Genomic DNA, 18,699 nt, shown 5'->3' with positions numbered 1-18,699 from the left:
TTACAGAACAGGGACCAACTTGCTCCTGAATGCCCTCCATGAGATTAGACAGCTGTGATTAGACATTACTATGGCCCATTATTTCTTTGTGGGGAGGGTAACAAAGGGGCTGGAACACCTCCCTCCTTTGAAGCAGTTGCCCAAATATGTCCACAGAACTAAGGCAACTCAAGAGTCCAGGAATGCTTCAATAATCCAAAGACAAACTCCTCTGTATGCACTTGGTTGAAAGCAGTACAGGCAATACCTAAGTATATAGCTGCAAATTGTCTTGGACTGGAAATAAAGACATACTTAGAACCCCTTTGACTGGTCTTTGTCCCTTGGTGTTCTGAATTTCCTGTCTTCACCACATTGTGGGTTTTTTTTTTTTTTTTTACCACATTGTAAGGTCTTTGCCTAGGGAAGGTAGTCAGCCCTGATGTTAATAAGGTTGTAAAATATTCCTCCTATGACCAGTGCAGCACCAGGTACACAGAAAGGCTTACCTAAACATTGTTGACCTAGTGTAAACCCAATGCCGTCACCTAGTGTGGAGCACTCAAAAAAAGTGAACTTACTTTGTGTAGAAAAGAGAACTCCTAGCTGGGAGGAGGAAATGGTGAGAACTGTCACTCTCATTTCATGAGGAGGTGGTGTGGATTAGTCACTCCCCTGCCTCCTTGTGACTCGACCTGGTTAGTTAGAGCATTACATCCCCCTACCAATGCGATTGGTTCAGGGGCCGGCACCAGACCAAGCCTCGCCAACGAGACACAATTTCTGGGCTTGTGTTGGGACATTTGGAGAGGAGATGTTCTTTTTCCACTGGGGATGCTGAGAAAATGGGTTCTAAATCTGGAGTTGCTGGCTGCCTTCTTGCAACCACCAAGGGAGAGGCTACCTGAGAATGAAGCCAATACAGAAGAAAAGCAGAGCCAAGAGATAGAGACTCCAGGACCAAGTTCTGACAATAACATTTGAGCCCATGGATCCAGCTATACCTGAAGCCGTGTTCCCAGACTTTTTAATTAAGGAAACAAATAAAATCCCAATTGGCTTAAGCCAGTTTGAGTTGTATTCTTTGTAACCAACAGAGTCTTGACTGATATTCCTATCTATTGCATAAGGGGCTGTTGTGAAGCTCAAAATAAAAAAATGTCTATGGAAGTACAGGCAGTAAGGCAGTAAGAAAATTGAAGAGCTTCTTACTGTTCCTGGTGAACAACAACAACAATGATGATAACAATAATAATAAGAGGAGTGGAATCTTACCAATATTCTTCCCCTCCAGCCATGCATTTTTCATACACAGGCCCCTCTAGCTCCCGGGGGCTGGGGAAGATGGCTTCATGATGGATGATGATGGTTTTGATGACTTCATTGACGTGTGCCTGGCAGGACACAGGGTCCTGCCCATCAGGGATGTGCATGAGGGTGGGCCCGAAGCAGATGGCCAGGTTGTAGGGATCCATCATGTTCTCGTCGCTATACTGGGAGAGGCTAGAAGAGAGGAGGGACCCGCAAGTTACGTGGGAAAGGCCAATCTTCCCCCTGAGGTCTCCTTCTTTGGGGGCTGTGCTCAAATCCAGTAAGGTTCTGTGTTCTGTTTTGAAAATAGTAGTACCACCAAAAGCCTCAGTATACCCCCTCCCAGGAGGCCAGGGCAGAGTCAAAGAAGGGCCCCCTTGGCTAGGCAGGCCAAAGACACTCACTGGTTGAGGAAAGCGAAGAGGTATCTCATGACCACGATGACCACACGGGGCAGGGTGACGAGGATTTGTTGGATCTGGTGCACCCTCTCAGCTGGGGTCTCCAGTTCTGTAACATAAAGGGGCTTTTCAGGGTGCGTTTTATCCTCAAAAGTGTACTGGTTCCCACCTCTTACAGAGCTCAAGTGGTTCAAGGAGGGCCAGCTCTGCTGTGACTCTGAGGATCAATGTGACCCAGTCCTGGCCAATCAGAGCATCACATTCCCTTGGCCAGAAGGATTGGTTCAGGGAGGGGGTACGGCCTAGTCAGAGCCAATCAGAGTTCATCCTTGGGACTTCAGGATGGAGAAACCTACAGAGAGGTGCCTTCTTGAACTTGGGTAGAGGGGAGTCTGGAGCAACAGGGGGCTACCAGGCAAGAAGAGCTTACTTGAGAGTGAAGCTGGCAGAGAGATGGAAAGGGACAGATTCGTTCCGATGTTGTGTGAGGGCCTGGATCCAGCTGGGCCTAAACTTTTTGGGTACAGGAACCAATACATTCTCTCTTATGGATGAAGCCAGTTTAAGTTAAGCTTCTGTCACCTGCAACCTAAGAGTCCTGACAAACACCACAGGGTCCACATTTTATTATACTCTTTATAAACAACAGCTGCAGCATAGGTGTGGCACATAGTAGGTGCTCAGGAAACGAGTATTGAATAAATAACTACCTCTATTGGCAAAAGGCCTGGCAGACGCTCTAGAACTGACCTCTGGCTATCCTAAAGAGACAGACAATGGTATTTTTAACAGGCCAGGGGTGGGCTTGATAAGGAGATAAAAGTGCCTCTGGGCCTTTGTGGAGAGCTAAAGAGAGCAAGCAGCCAGGACTCTGATATTTATTTACAGGGCTGATTCTCAAAACAACGTCAGTTTCTTTTTCTTAGAATACGTCTCTTTTACATAGCCCTTCTCTCTGGCCTCCACATTCTGTCAGTGTGTTGCCTCTAAACCACAGCTTTTCCCATTTCTCTTCTGCATCCACGGCCCTTCACGATGTGGCTGCAACCAACCTTGTCTGCCTCGTCTCCTAGCACTGCTCTTTCCCAAAGAATCTTGAGATGATCTAGAGCTTTGTTTCCCAAATGAGGGAGGGTGCACCCCAGGGGTATTTAGAAATGTATGGGGCATTCTTTGGAGTTGTCAAAATGACTGGAAGGTGCTACTAGCATTTGGTGTCCAGGGGCCAGGGTGCTAAGTGTCCGGAATGTGTGGGACACACAAGATATTGTTCTACCTAAATGCCAACAGCGTCCCATTGAAAAACCCTGGGCCAGGCCACCTCATCCAGTCTCCCTTTCACAAAGGACTTTCCTACCCTGGGTCTCTGCACACACTGATAAGCCTTGTTTTCCACCCAGCACATTCTAGCTTACCTCCAAGGCGTCTAGGAAGGCTTGCTCAAAACTCCCCACAGAGTTAATGGCTCTATTCATACACATAGATTCTACCACCCATCACTACAGTGTTTTCTCAGCCTCTATCATATTATGCATTCATATTGCTTTCCTTAAATACATTTATTTTAAAAGGAAATTTTACATCATTCTGTAAGTGAGAAGCCAGGATCACTTGCCATAATTAGAAGGTAGCTGTCATGGATTGAATTACGTCCCCCAAAAAATGTGTGTATCAATTTGGCTGGGCATTGTATGGTTGTCCTCCATTTTGTGACTGTAATTTTATGTTAAAAGGATTAGGGTGGGATTGTAATACCACCCTTACCCAGGTCACATCCCTGATCCAATGTAAAGGGAGTTTCCCTGGGGTGTGGCCTGTATCACCTTTTATCTCTCAAGAGATAAAAAGGAGAGGAAAGCAAGCAAGCAGAGAGTTGGGGACCTCATACCACCAAGAAAGGAGCACTGGGAGCAGAACATGTTCTTTGGACCCGGGGTCCCTGCACCTGAGAAGCTCCTCGACCAGGGGAAGATTGATGACAAGAACCCTCCTCCAGAGCCGACAGAGAAAGCCTTCCCTTGGAACTTAGACACTGAATTTGGACTTGTAACCTACGAGACTGTGAGAGGAAACCCTGGTGGCGTAGTGGTTAAGTGCTACAACTGCTAATCAAGGGGTCAGTAGTTTGAATCTGTCAGGTGCTCCTTGGAAACTCTATGGGGCAATTCTACTCTGTCCTATAGGGTCTCTATGAGTTGGAATCGACTCAACGGCACTGGATTTGGTTTTTGGTTGGACTATGAGACAATAAACTTCTCTTTGGTAAAGCCATCCACTTGTGGTATTTCTGTTACAGCAGCACTAGATGACTAAAACTGTGGCATAAAAATAGATACAATTGAGACAGGCAGGGTTAACTGCGCTGGTGGAACAAAAGAACTGTTAAAAGATTACCATCTAGAAGTTGGATAAACGGGAACCACACCCTGTCAACATGAGATAAGGTTGAAACAACCCATGAATTACTATCTCCTTCTTAGTGTTTTTCTAGTCCCTTCCCTCTTTACAGGCTCCATGTGCAGAAGAACAAAGTGTGACCACTGTTGAGCCTTCCTTAGCCCTCCGAAGGTGGCGATGTAGTGCCAAAGATCAGTGCGCTTGCACTATATCCCATAATAAGTGACTTCAAGGGCTGCTGAGAAGACCCCATCTTGAATATCAGCAGGTTCCATCTTGGATTCCAGATGTGCGTGCAACCTAATTAGCATGCACCGTCATTCTGAGAAGTACCTGCCCCTTGAAAGAAGCCCACTAAATATTCATTACTCTATTGTCTCCACCAAACCCATATAAACCCTAGCCTTGCTTCCCTTTTCGAGTCAGTCTTTTGGAGAGGCTTAGTCCTCCGCTGACTCCTTTTGCTTGACTCAAGCAAAATAAAGCTTGTTGAAGATAAAGTTTGTCTTTCACATATATTCTTATTCGGGAAAAGACAAGGACCCTTTGTGCCAGATTGCTGATCGGTAACAAAATGACTCCAAATTGAAAAAGAAGTAAAACTATCTCTATTTGCAGATGACATGATCCTATGCATAGAAGATCCTAGAGAGTCCACAAGAAAACCACTGGAATAGAAGAATTTTGCAATGTTGCATGGTATAAGATCAACACACAAAAATCAGTTGGGTTCCTCTGTACTAACAAAGTCTACTCCTAAAAAGAAATAAAAAAAAAAAATTTACAATAGTCCCCAAATCAATAAAAATACCTAGGGATTAACTTAACCACAGACATGAAAGACTTATCAATGAAAATTATAAAACAGTACTACAAGAGGCTAAAAGAGACTGTCTTAGTCATCTAGTGCTGCCATAACAGAAATACCACAAGTGGACGGCTTTAACAAAGAGAAATTTATTCCTTTACAGCAAAGTAGGCTAAAAGTTCAAATTCAAGGCGTCAGCTCCAGGGGAAGGTTTTCTCTCTCTTGTCGGCTCTGGACTGAGGTCGTTGTCCTCAATCTTCCCATGGTCGAGCAGCTTCTCAGGCTCAGGGACCCCAGGTCCGAAAGATTCACTCTGTTCCCGGTACTGCTTTCTTGGTGGTATGAGGTCCCCAACTCTCTGCTTGCTTCCCTTTCCTTTTATCTCTTGAGAGATAAAAGGTAGTACAGGCTACACCCCAGGGAAGCTCTCTTTACCTTGGATCAGGAAGGTCACCTGAGTAAGGATGGTGCTACAATCCCACCTTAATCCTCTCAACATAAAATTACAGTCACAAAATGGAGGACACCACACAATACTGGGAATCATTGCCTAACCAAGTTGACACATTTTTGGGGGGACCTAATTCAATCCATGACAGAGGCCTACAAAAATGGAAACACATCCTGTGCTCATGGATTTGAAGACTTAATGAAGTGAAAATGTCAATTCTACCTAAAGCAACCTACAGATACAGTGCAATCCCAATACAAATTCCAACAACATTCTTTACTGAAATAGAAAACCTAATGACCAACTTCATATGGAAAGGAAAGCAACCCTGAATAGCCAGAGCAATATTTAAGAGAAAGAACAAAGCAGGAGGCCTCACACTGCTTGATATCAAAACATACTATACAGCCACTGTAATCAAAACAGCCTGGTGTTGGTTCAACGATAGACACATAGTCCAGTGGAAAAGAATTGAGAACTCAGAATTAATTAAATCCAGACATCTATGGACAACGGATTTTCGAAAAGGGGTCAAAGTCCATTCAGTGGATCAGAAACAATTTCTTTAATAAATGGTGCTGGCAAAACTGGATATCCACCTGTAGAAAGATGAAACAGAACCCATACCTCAAAGTATACACAAAAACTAACTCAAAATGGATCAAAGATCTAAATGTGAAACTTAAAACTATAAAATTCTTGGGAGAAAACTATGGGACTTAATCTTTTATAAAAATGGGATAACAAACATAAGAAATGCACAAATAGAAGAAGACAAAACAGATAGATGGGACCTCATAAAAATTAAAAACTTAGGCTCATTAGAAGATTTTATTAAAGAGTAAATAGACAACCTAAAAATTGGGGAAAAAATCTTCAAAAATGACTTACCTGCTAAAGGTCTAGTCTCTAAAATCTATAGAAAAAGGCAACAATTTAACAGCAAAAAGAGAACCCAATCACAAAATGGGCAAAGGACACGAACAGACACTTTATCAAATAGGACACTCAAGCAACCAACAAACATATGAAAGGATGTTCACGATCATTAGCCATTGAAACACCACACCCATTGCTGTTAAGTCAATTCTGACGGATAGTGACCCTATAGGACAGAGCAGAACTGCCCCACAGGGTTTCCAAGGAGCTTCTGGTGGATTCAAACTGCTGACATTTTGGTTAGCAGCCCTAGCACTTAACCACTATGCCACCAGGATTTCCATTAGCCGTCAGAGAGATGCAAATCAAAACTACAATGAGATACCACCTTACCCTGGCTAAAAGGGCACTGATAAAAAACAGATAACGACAAATGTTGGTGAGGATGTGGGGAGATTGGAACCCTTATCCACCGTTGGTGGGACTGTAAAATGGTGCAACTACTATGGAAAACAGTATGACACTTTCTCAAAAAAACTAGAAATTGGACTGTCCTATAATCCACCAATCCCATTCCTAGATATATACCCTAACCCAGTAACCCAGTGCCGTCGTTGGATATATACCCTAGAGACCTAAAAAATAATGACAAAAACATACATATGCACACCTATGTTTGTTGCTGCTTTATTCACAATAGAAAATAAATGGAAACAACCAAAACGCCCATCAGCAGATGAATGGATAAGCAAATTGTGGTATATACAACACCAAAGTGTTGAAGAGCAAAGATGTCACCCTGAAGACTAAGGCGGGCCTGACCCAAGCCATGGTATTTTCAATCGCATCATATGCATGTGAAAGCTGGACAATGAATAAGGAAGAAGAGTTGACGCCTTTGAATTGTGGTGTTGGCGAAGAATGTTGAATATACCAACCCACCACCACGGACGGCCAAAAGAACGAACAAATCTGTCTTAGAAGAAGTACAACCAGAATGCTCCTTAGAAGCAAGGACGACGAGACTGCGTCTTACATACTTTGGACATGTTGTCAGGAGGGATGAGTCCTGGAGAAGGACATCATGCCTGGCAGAGTACAGGGTCAGCAGAAAAGAGGAAGACCCTCAACGAGTTGGATTGACACAGTGGCTGCAACAATGAGCTCAAGCATAACAATGATTGTAAGGTTGGTGTAAGACCAGGCAGTGTTTCGTTCTGTTGTGCATAGGGTCGTTATGAGTTGGAACTGACTTGGCAGCACCTAACAACAACAACAACAACATACGATGGAATATGACGCAACTGTAAAGAACAACGATGAGTCTGTGAAACATATCATAACATGGATGGACCTGGAGGGCATAATGCTAAGTGAAATAAGTCAAGCATATAAGGACAAATATTATATGATCTCTCTTTTATAAGAAAACAAGAATAGATAAATATAAACCCCAAAACTCAATGCCATCAAGTGGATTCCAACTCATAGTGACCATACAGGACAGAGTAGAACTGCGCCATAGGGTTTCCAAGGAGCGGCTGGTGGATTTGAACTGCTGACCTTTTTGATTTAGCAGCCAAGCTCTAAACCACTGTGTCATCAGGGCTCCAGATAAATATAGAGAGACCAATATTCACTGATGGTTATGGGGGCAGGGGAGAGGGAAGTATACTTTATTCTGTAGAGACTAATTATTTTTGGTGATGGGAAAAGTGGAACTGAATGTGGATGTAGTGAGCACAGCACAATCAAAGTAAAAATGAGTGTTCGAGCACATATGGATGGGTACAGGAAAATTGGTATAGAAGTAGGTACAGGTGTGTACATAGCTGAGGACAGATAGAAGTATCTACAGGTATGTGTTAATACAAATGTGTGGGTGCAGGCACATATATTCATTGAAGGCACAAGTACCGATACTCCCCAGACATAACTAAACACCTTCCAACATTGGTTTTCTGAGTTTGAAGGCTTAGAACCATAGTCTCATGGGACAACTCAATCAATTGGCATAGCATAGTGCGCAAAACTCATGATCTGTGTCCTAGGGAAGTGAGCGGCTTCTAGAGTCTTAAAAGCTTGCGAGCGGCCATCTAAGACACAACTATGGGTTTGTACTTGCCAGTGCAAAACAGTAAGAAGGTAACCAAAAGCACAGGGAAGAAACAAGTCTACTTGAGTGTCATGGATTGAATTATGTCCCCCTAAAAATGTGTGTATCAACTTGGTTAGGTCATGATTCCCAGTATTGTATGGTTGTCCTCCATTTTGTGACTGTAATTGTATGTTGAGAGGATTAGGGTGGGATTGTAACACCACCGTTACTCAGGTCACCTCCCTGATCCAAGGTAAAGGGAGTTTCCCTGGGGTTTGGCCTGCACTACCTTTTATCTCTCAAGAGATAAAAGGAAAGGAAAGCAAGCATGCTACCAAGAAGAAAGCACCAGGAGCAGAGCATGTCCCTTGGACTCGGGGTCCCTGCGTGAAAAAACTCCTATTCCAGGGGAACATTGATGAGAAGGCCGACAGGGAGAGAAAGCCTTCCTCTGGAGCCGACACCCTGAATTTGAACTTGTAACCTACTAGACTGAGAAAATAAATTTCGCTTTGTTAAAGCCATCCACTTGTGGTATTTCTGTTATGGCAGCACTAGATAACCAAGACAGTGAGCTACAACATCATCTACCCTGAGACCAGAAGAATTAGATGGGGCCCAGTTGCCATCATTGACCATTCTGACTGGGGTCACAATAGTTGGTCCCAGATAGAATAGGAGAAAAGTATGGAGCAGAACTCAAATTCTTAAAACAGACAAACTACAACAGTAGAGAACAACAAAGAACTCCCTGAGACTATCACACTGAGACACTCTTTAAACCTAGAACAAAGCCTATCCACTGAGAGGATATTACCCATAAGATGAGTGCCTTACTCAAAAACCATCACTACGAGACCAAAAGGACAACAATTACTCAGAAGCAAAGATGAGAAGATAAGAGGCAGGGAAACTAGAGTGCTGGAAAGGGAACAAACAGAACACAATTAAAGAGAACGTTGACACATTGTAGTAAATGCAACCAATGTCACTGAACAATTGGTGTGAAAATTATCAAATGGGAACGTAACTCGCTGTGTAAACATCCACCAAAACTTAATAAAATATTATTAAAAAAATTAGAAAGTAAAACAATGTTACTAATTATAGCTAGATATTCCTACCTACGAAATTTCTGAGGCTAAGGCCTGGCTCTGTGTTTAAAAGGGAGATTGGCAGGTGAGGGCTTCTTCTCGATGTCATGAGAGGACTTGGGAAGAAACTAAGAAGGACTTTCTGGTTCACAGTGTGATTCGAGGTCTGCAATGTCATGACCTTGTGCCCAGTGGACATCCCTGTCTGCTCAGGACCTTGTTCAGGAAGTGGACTACTGGGAGTTCTGGAGTCATGGATTGACCAGGTGACACAGAGCTCAGAGAGAGTTGGGGACTTTGTGGTGCAGAATTTCTGAGATGTGATTTGGGTCTGGAAAGATGAGCAAGAAGTTGCATGAAGGGCAGAAGGGCTATGGAAGGGTCTTTTGTGCAGGCCTCCCTCTCCTCTTGCCACCTTCGGGGACAACTTCCTTGCTGCAAATCTCTCCCAGCATGCCTTAAGTAACATCCCTAGTGAAATTGGGTGTGGGACAATTTTAAGCATTCTAAAATAAAGGTTTATTAAAAAAAAAAAAAAAAATCCTCAAGAGGTTGTCTTGGATTTTTGGCATCTTACAGTCAAGGTGCCTTGACTTCAGCCCCCAAGATTGGGCTCTTGCCTTGATTCACAGAAATATACTAATCAGCTAAGTGGTAACTTTGGTGAAGGGTAAGACAGTACACAATACTGGGGAAGTCAGCACAACTTGACCAAGGCAAGCTCATGGATGCTTTATAAGCACATTCAAACTCCCTGAGGGACAGAATTACTGGGCTGAGAGCTGGGGACCATGGTCTTGGGGGACATCAAGCTCAATGTACATAACACAGTTTATAAAGAAAATGTTCTACTTTGGTGAGTAGTGTCTGGGGTCTTAAAAGCTTGCTAGCGGGGCCTAAGATATGTCTAAGATACTCCACTGATCCCACCCCATCTGGAGCAAGGGAGAATGAAGAAAACCAAAGACGCAAGGGAAAGATTATTCCAAAGGGCTAATGGACCACAACTACCACAGTCTCCATCAGGCTTAGTCCAGCACAACCAGGTGGTGTCTGGCTACCACCACCGACTGCTCTGACAGGGATCACAATAGAGGGTCCTGGACAGAGCTAGAGAAAAATGTAGAACAAAATTCTAACTCACAAGAAAAGAGCAGACTTACTGGTCTGACAGAGACTGGAGAAACCCCGAGAGTATGGCCCCTAGACACCCATTTAACTCAGTAATGAAGTCACTCCCGAGGTTCATCCTTCAGCCAAGGATTGGGTAAAAACAAAACAAGGCTATATGGGCACAATAGCCCAAGGGCAAGGACAAGAGGGTAGGAGCAGACAGGAAAGCTGGTATTGGGGAACCCAAGGTTGAAAAGGGGAGAGCATTGACATGTCGTGGGGTTGGCAACTAATGTCACAAAACAATATGTGTATTAATTGTTTAATGAGAAACTAATTTGCTCTGTAAACCTTCATCTAAAGCACAATTAAAAAAAAATACTAATCAGCAGGACTCTCACAGCTAGCAATGTCAGAGGAGGCACCTAGTCAACTTATTTTCACCATTTCCCTTGTTTTTCATGCCACTGACCTGACTCCCAAACCTTCCATGGCTCCCCATTACCCAAAGGAAAAGGTGCAAAACCCTTGTAAAGCATTCAAAGTCTGCCCATTCTTGCTCCATGCACTGGCTGGGACACTTCCTTCTGGTCCTACTGGTCTGTGTCCTCAACCTCTGCAGGATTCCCTGTATCCACTCCTCCGGAAAGACTCTCCTCATACCACTCTCTCAGCTCTGATCTGTGAAGCCAAGTCCCCCTCTGCATCTTCTCCTCTGAGCCATTGCCTTTAGCTCTTTTGTTTTTATAAGGAATGGTATTTAGAGACCAAGATCTAGGTACTAGATGTGCTCATTGTACAGGAGTGTTATAAATGGCTTCTAGGCCCTTTCAGTGTCCAGTGTGTGTGTGTCTGTGTCTGAGTTCATAACAACATTCCACAACTAGATTTTAAGTTGACTGAGGACAAGGGTCATACTTATTTCATAATATCCCTTCTCTTTGCCTAGCACAGTGGTGAGCTGTAGCACAACTCAATAAAGAATTGTCAAGGAACTGATCATTCCACCAAGTTAAACCCCCTCGCCTGCCTGCCTCTTCCCATTGGTACTTACTAATAGTAGATATCAAATCTTGAAACCTTTCCTTAGGAAAGAGCGGGTTTTCCAGTCCTCGGAAATACAGTTTTAAAACACCAGCAACTGAATTGATATCTCGTTCATTTTGATCATCCACAAGCGGGTCTTCACCTGAGTGGAAACAGGAGAAGATGTTTCAGCTTGGTAAGCAGGCAACCAACACATTGATGGCAGGAGATTTGTGCTGGCCAGCCTGTGCTGGAGGAGCTGTCGATAGGACAAGCCTCACTGACACACACCCATTCCCAGCACACTTAAAGGTCTCTCTGCAGCTTTTTAATTTGAAAACATTCAAATATAAAGAAAAGTTGTAAGGACGAAATATGTACACCCATTGCCCTTCATTTACACCAAACAATTGTTCAAATCTGGCAATATTTGCTTTCTCTCTCTTTATTTATATTTATTGCTATCACTGCTCAACTGTTTGAAAATATTTTGTATACCTCACAACATGTCACTGTGAAATATTTCAACACATATCTCTTAAGAATAAGGATGGTCTCCTACATAATCGCAATACTATTACACCTATGAAAATTAATAGTACTTCCAAATATCATGTAATGTACAGTTCACATTCAAATACCCCCAATTGGCCCCATGAGGTCTTTTTTGGATTTTTTAAAAATCTCAGATCTCGTCAATGTTCACACAGTTCACTTGGTTGTTATGTCTCTTTAGTCCTCTAAATGTAGAATAGATCCCAAATTTTTGTTTGTTTTTTATAAAGGCAACTTTTTTGAATAGTCCAGGCCAGTAGTCTTGTAGAAAGCCTCCCATTCTGGGTTTGTCTGATTGTTTCCTCATGATTAGCTTCAGGTCAAATACTTTTGGCACGAATACTACATGGGTGGTATCACTGACACTTTATTACATCCCATCAACAGCCACATAATGTCAGGCTGTCCTGCTGCTGGTGATGCCGTTTGGTCACTGGGTGAAGGTGGTGGTCTTCAGGTCTCTGCATTTGAAAAGTATACTTTCCCCTCTGCAATGAGTAAGTGATTTGTGAAATGATACTTTGAGACTGTTTGCATATCACCCTCAACAGTGTTTCACCCTATGGTTTAAGCATCCGCAATGACTTCCACCCAAATCAGTGATTACACAGCAGTTGCAAAATAGGGATTTCCTGATTGTCATTTCTTTTAGCCGGCATTCTTCTGTGAGGGACAGCTTTCCGCCTGCCCCCACCCCTCTTATTATTTTAGCATAGACTTATTTTTTAATTTTTAATTCAATGTACTGTAATCTATTACCACCAGTATTCTTTTGGATGTTCAAATTGTCCCAAATTTGGCCATGAGGACTCCTTTCTTGTGTCCTTTTAGTGTGACCTCTTTATTGGGCCTTTTCTTGCTTTCTGGCACAAAAGATTTTCCTGGATCACCTTGCCCTTTTCTTGACCCAGATCTGGGATCAAACATTTCTTCAAGGAGCTCTGTTTCCTTTTTGTAGGGAATGGTATTTAGAGACCAAGGTCTAGGTACTGGGTGTGCTCATTGCTACAAGAGTGTCATAAACAGCTTCTAGGCCCTTTCAGTGGATACTGTGTGTGTGTGTGTGCATGTGCACACATGTGCATACGAGTTCATAACATTGCCAATTCATATTTAAGATACAAAATTTCCCTTACCTTCATTTTATATTGTATATCTTTTTCTTACAGTGCAAATCCTGGTTCCCAATAACATTACCATATTTATTTGCTTTATCCTACAATGTACATAAAATAGACTGACAATTTTAATACTAATATTACTACTAAAATAAACCTACTATATAAGTTTAAGATCTCTCTGCAGGTTTGTGTGCCTGCTTGTGGTGTGTTTGTGTGTGTGTGAGAGAGAGAGACCATCTCCTTATCTGATATTTCCCATTTATGACAACATTTATGACCATTTTGTACCTTTACTGGGAGCCCATATGACGGCGTGGGGGAAAGGAGAAGTGCCAAGGTCTGAGAGAGGGATGGAGGTCACTGATGGTTCATATTACCTAGGTTGAGGGGGAGGAGCTAGGCCAGGCCTGCAGTGAGTGTGGGGCGGGCAGGTGGCATTGCAGGAGGTGGGGGTGGCCAGGCTGTGAGCAAGTGGGATGTAGCAGGAGGCAGGTCGGGGGCTCAGAAGTCCCTTCTTCCAAAGAGGCTTCTCTGCCACTTCCTCAGCCTATGTTGGGCCCAGGTGGTTGGGGCTCACCTGCCGGCAGGCCTGGAAGCCACCTGCCACTGAAGCCTATCTCCGGGGCCATTGGAGTGGGAAGGTAGACACAGAAGATGTGGGGGTCCCAGTGGCAGCCTGGAATGAGGCCAGGTGATAGTGGGCCCCTGCTGCTCCGCAGGTGACAAGCAACCCCTGACCACCACCACCACCCCTGACCCCCATAGGCTCCACAGTGGTGGAGAAGGTGTGGTGCGGCAGGGGGGTCTGCCACACCATGCGAATCCTGAGACATGCCAGGGGCACCCAGCAGGCAGTGAGCAACTGGGGTGGGGACACCAGCACCAAAGACAGGGCCTGGCCCCTCTTGTGTAACGCAGAATTTGACATCAGGACCTCGTCTTTGGAACATAACCATGTTGATAAGTGAGGGTTTGGTGTATAATTAGAAGATAGGAATACATTAGTGGTTGCCTAGGGCTGGGAGCTGGGGATTGAGGTTGGAGGAAATAGAAAGTACTGCAAATGGGTATGAATTTTTTTTGGGGGGGGGATGATCAAATTTTTCTGAAGTTAGTCGATTACGGGGATGGTTGCACAACTCTGTAAATACACTAGAAACAGTTAAATTGTACCCTTTAAATGAACAAACTTTATGATATGTAATTGATATCTCAATCAAGATATTAAAAATACATGATCACAGTACATATTCAAAGGTTATTCTCTATGTAGTTATGTTACAAATTTGATACACAGTTAGCTCATTTGTTTCTATTTGCATTCAATTTTAGGGATTCTTTTTAGAAATTTTTTTTTTTTAATTTATAGTTTTGAAAAAATAAAACATTCACATGGTCCAAAAGTTAAAACCATATAAAAAGTTGCAGGCAGGGAAGCCACACTCTTATCCTTCTCCCCTCCACACCCCACAGTAAACCATTTTCATTACTTTCTGGTTTGCCCTGCTATGTCTCTTTCTGTAAAAATAAGAAAATACATACACCTGTTTTCATTGCCCCTTACTTCTTCCATAAAACGTAGTATACTACTATATACACTCATTTGAATCTTTTTTCCTTCACTAAACGATGTTGTTAGTTGCTGTCGAGTCAATTCTGACTCATGGTAAACCCATGCATGTCTGAGTAGAACTGAGCTCCATAGTATTTTCAAGGCTGTGACCGTTCAGAAGCAGATTGCCAGGCTTGTCTTCCGAGCCACCTCTGGGTGGGTTCAAACTGCCAACCCTTCAGCTCATAGTTGAGCACTTAACCATTTGCACCACCCAGGGACTCCTTAAAAATAACAATAAATTCTTAAAAATAATTTTTAGAAATCGCTGTATATCGGCTCATAGGGATCTTTCTCATTCTTTTTTCTTTTCTTCCTAATGGCTGCAAAGAACTCCATTTGATGGACAGACCATAATGTATTTCACCAACTGCCTATGGATCGACATTTGACTTCTTTCCCATATTTGGCTATTATAAATATTGCCACAGTGCATAACATTGTGCAGGCATTTTTTGTATTTGTAGAGGCACATCTCTGTGGTAAATTCCTAGAAATAGGATTGTTGGGTCAAGGGTAAATGCCTACGTAGTTTTATCAGCTATAGCCAAATTTCCCTCCTTAGAAGGACTCCATTTTACTTTCCCACCGGGAACATAGGAGAACGCTGTTTTCCCATAAGTCTGCCCACGGAGTGAATTTTTGCCAGATGGATAGGGAAGAATGGTATTTCAGGGCAGTAGCACTTTTCAGTTTAATCCGGGGTTGCTGAGCTAGTTTGTCACTGGGAGTCTCCCTTGGGGAGTCGAAAGGAAAGCAGAGAGCCATCTAACTCCTTCCTAAAGGTGTTGAGAGGCAGCTGTACAATGGACACTCCTCCTCGCAGCACAGCCCAAAGCCCACCTCTCAGACTTCTCAGACAGACCACAATCGAAGAGCGGGACCAGAAACTCACTCTCAGACCTCTTTATTCTGCCTCCGTAGGAAGAGAGCTCATGACCCCATCGGGGACTCTGCTAGCCCCAATATGCTTTAGTGTGAATTAGAGAAACGGCCCCCTTCTTCCAGCAGACAGTCCGGTACCAGGGCTCACAGCTTACAGAGTGTGAGCTGGCATTTGGCTCCCACCTGCCCTTTGGCTGGCCCCTCTGTGCATAGCCTGAATGACTATGCGTGGTGGCCCTGACAACCTCTCAGGTGTCCCCAAAGGAGAAGGGGAGAATGCTCACCCAACAGGATTTCTTTGTGGAGAAGGAAGAGAGAACACATTAAAAAAAAAAAAAAAAAAAATTGTTCTCACATTGTACTTACACAGTGCCAAAGAAGACCTCCCAAACCTTCTCCCCTTCAAGATTGCTTAGGCCCCCGACTCTCAAACAAGCAGACAGACAATGCAGCTCCAGGTCTCCTAATGCCAGAGAGATTCCTTCTGCTATCTGTGGTTTTCTAATCTATCTGCTGTCTGTCTGCCTACCTGCCTATCTATCTTCCTACTTCCTTCTTTTGCAGCAGAACCTAACCTTTTTTTTTCCTAAGAAAAAAATTCGTAAGACATTCGGACGGAGTTGTCTTAGCTGTATGGGTAGAGGAAGAGGATCCATGGCCTACATCCTCAGCCTCCCTCTCTTTCCCTGTAGTGGTCCTTTGAGGCCCCTTTGAGGGGCCCTAAGGAGTTCAAAAACTGCACTATACTCAACTGTATCCCTATTAATTAAATTACTCCTGTGGCCTCATGACTCAAAGGCACATGAATTCTTTTTTTCCTGATTGCCTATGTGCTCCCACTGTTAAACAGAATTGACGTGTTGGCTTCATGTACATATGGATACACACCAATAAACAACATCATGATAAATGAAAAGGAAATCGAGGTTGTCATGGGTTTCATTCTACTTGGGTCAATAATCAATGTCCATGGAGGCAGCAGTCAAGAAATAAAACAACTTATTGCATTGGGCAAATCTGCTGCAAAGGCCTCTAAATATTTCAAAAGTAAAGATGTCACTTTGATAATTAAGGTCGTCTGATCCAAGCCATGGTCTTTTCAATCCCTTCATATGAATGCAAAAGCTGGACAATGAAAAAGGAAAAGACAGAAGAATTGATGCATTCGAGCTGTGGTATTGGCAATGAATATTGAATATACTGTGGACTTCCTGAAGAATGAACAGATCAGTCTTAGAAGAAATACAACCAGAATGTTCCTTAGAAGCAAAGATGGGGAGATTTTGGCTCGCTTGCTTTAGACAAGTCATCAAAAAGACCAGTAGCTAGAAAAGGACATCACGGTTGGTAAAAAAAAAAAAAAAAAAAGATAGAGGGTCAAAAAAGGTGAAGGAGACCCTTGACACAGATTGACACAGTGGTCAAAACAATGGACTCAAACATACCAACGATCATAAAGATGGCAAGCCCTCTTGGCATCACCTGGTTATACCCCTCTTCTTGGGGCAGGAAAGAGATCTTAGAAGGGCCAGACCCACAGTCTAGAGTGTGGAGTAACTTCAGCCCCAAATCCAAACCCCATCTTGACCTACACAGGGTGAAAGGGCTATCGATCCCCTCCCATCCGTTGTCCACACGAGGAGAGACCCAGCAGCTATCATCTCTGTGTACAAACAGCACACCGGGGAGAGGTTTGTGAGGAAGGCAGAGTGGTGGAAATGACCTGGGGAGGCAAGAGCCCCAGCTCTCCCCAGGGCACCGCTGCTGATTCCAGCCTCCCCAATATGTTTTCTTCTTAACCTTGCCAGAAGATTACAGAAAGATCTCAAAACTGGAGCAGTGAGTTAAAGATTTATTGACAGCACAAACATAATCCTAACTAAAACCCTGGTTGACTCGTGTCAGGAGGAAAAGAGAGGAATAATAAGCCAAAATGTTATAATTTTTGGTAAGTTTACAGAAAAGAACTGTGCTCCTTTCAAAAGCCTTTTGCAAGGAATGGAGGGAAGAACTTCTTCCCTGGAGAGAGAAAAAATGGAGCCAAGAAGAACAAGATCCAAATCTCTTTTAACAAGTGGTCAAAATGTAGGCACCCAGTAGGGATTGGAGCATTTAAATTTCAAAACTAAAAAATAAAAGGAAGAAAGGAAAACACAACGCACTGGTTTGAGAAGAGAACTCATCACAGGTTACACCATGCAGGACTTGAGGAGGTGCTGAACTGTGCTTGGCTCAAGCCACACATGTAACACGGAAACGTGGTGAAAAGCAGCAGGTGGAAAAAGAGAGAAGCGGAGTCTGAGGACAGGTGAGGGAGTGTCTGAAGGTACGGAGCCAAATGCACAGCAACTGAGAATAGGTGATTCATCCATGCATGACATGCACGGGTTTTTCTAAATGACATATGCCAGGAGCTATTCTTTTAGAATAAGACACGCTCACTGTAGGCTCAGGTGAGGCAGGAGGGCAAGACTGGCGAGAGAATGTGATTCATTTGGGACTGATGAGAGAGGGAGGGGGGCCAACTGTGTACGTGAGGCAAAGAAAAAGCAGACACTATGATCTACAGCTGAGCGTTTGGGTCAGCCAATCTCTGCCCAGCCATGCTCTGCCAGGCGAGCCAAGGCTTGTTAGGAAAACAGAAGTCTTTTAAATTGCACATCACCCTTGCAAGGCACCCAAGCAAGTGACAGGGGGTGCTGGCCTTAGGAAATCACATTCAAGAGGGAAGTGCTGTGGGGTGGGGAGAGGGTCTGGCTGCCTGTTATAAAGAGGCACCTATAGAATATGGAGAAGCAGGGAGATGCTGGGCAAGGCACTCGCCAGGCTGGAGGCCCAAGCAGTGTGTGTACCCATGAGACTCAAAGCAGGTCACAGAGAGTTCTGCATAACTGATGAGTCCAGGAGGACAGAACCAGCAAAGGTTCCAGACCATCCCTCTTATTTACAATGAACACAGGAGAGCTGGG

At 43.7% G+C, this 18,699-nt stretch overlaps 1 protein-coding gene across 10 annotated transcripts in view; it reads right to left on the bottom strand.

Moving 5' to 3' along the window:
- The window catches only part of SRGAP3 (SLIT-ROBO Rho GTPase activating protein 3), a 335,902-nt gene that overhangs the window by 26,600 nt on the left and 290,603 nt on the right, over positions 1 to 18,699 (bottom strand). For all 10 annotated transcript variants that reach the window (XR_010319058.1, XR_010319059.1, XM_064274982.1 and 7 more), the window contains 3 exons: positions 11,586 to 11,720; positions 1,695 to 1,800; positions 1,255 to 1,482 (listed from right to left, as the gene is read on the bottom strand). Coding sequence is in view for 8 of the 10 variants with exons in the window: in XM_064274982.1 (XP_064131052.1) it covers positions 1,255 to 1,482; positions 1,695 to 1,800; positions 11,586 to 11,720 (469 nt within the window). In the remaining 2 variants the exon portion in view is untranslated. The remainder of the gene's footprint in view (positions 1 to 1,254; positions 1,483 to 1,694; positions 1,801 to 11,585; positions 11,721 to 18,699) is intronic.

Source organism: Loxodonta africana, chromosome 22 (genome assembly GCF_030014295.1).
Source record: "Loxodonta africana isolate mLoxAfr1 chromosome 22, mLoxAfr1.hap2, whole genome shotgun sequence".
Taxonomy (NCBI): Eukaryota; Metazoa; Chordata; class Mammalia; order Proboscidea; family Elephantidae; genus Loxodonta; species Loxodonta africana.
Note: the sequence above shows the minus strand (reverse complement) of the source record. Positions and strands in the feature narration are given on the sequence as shown.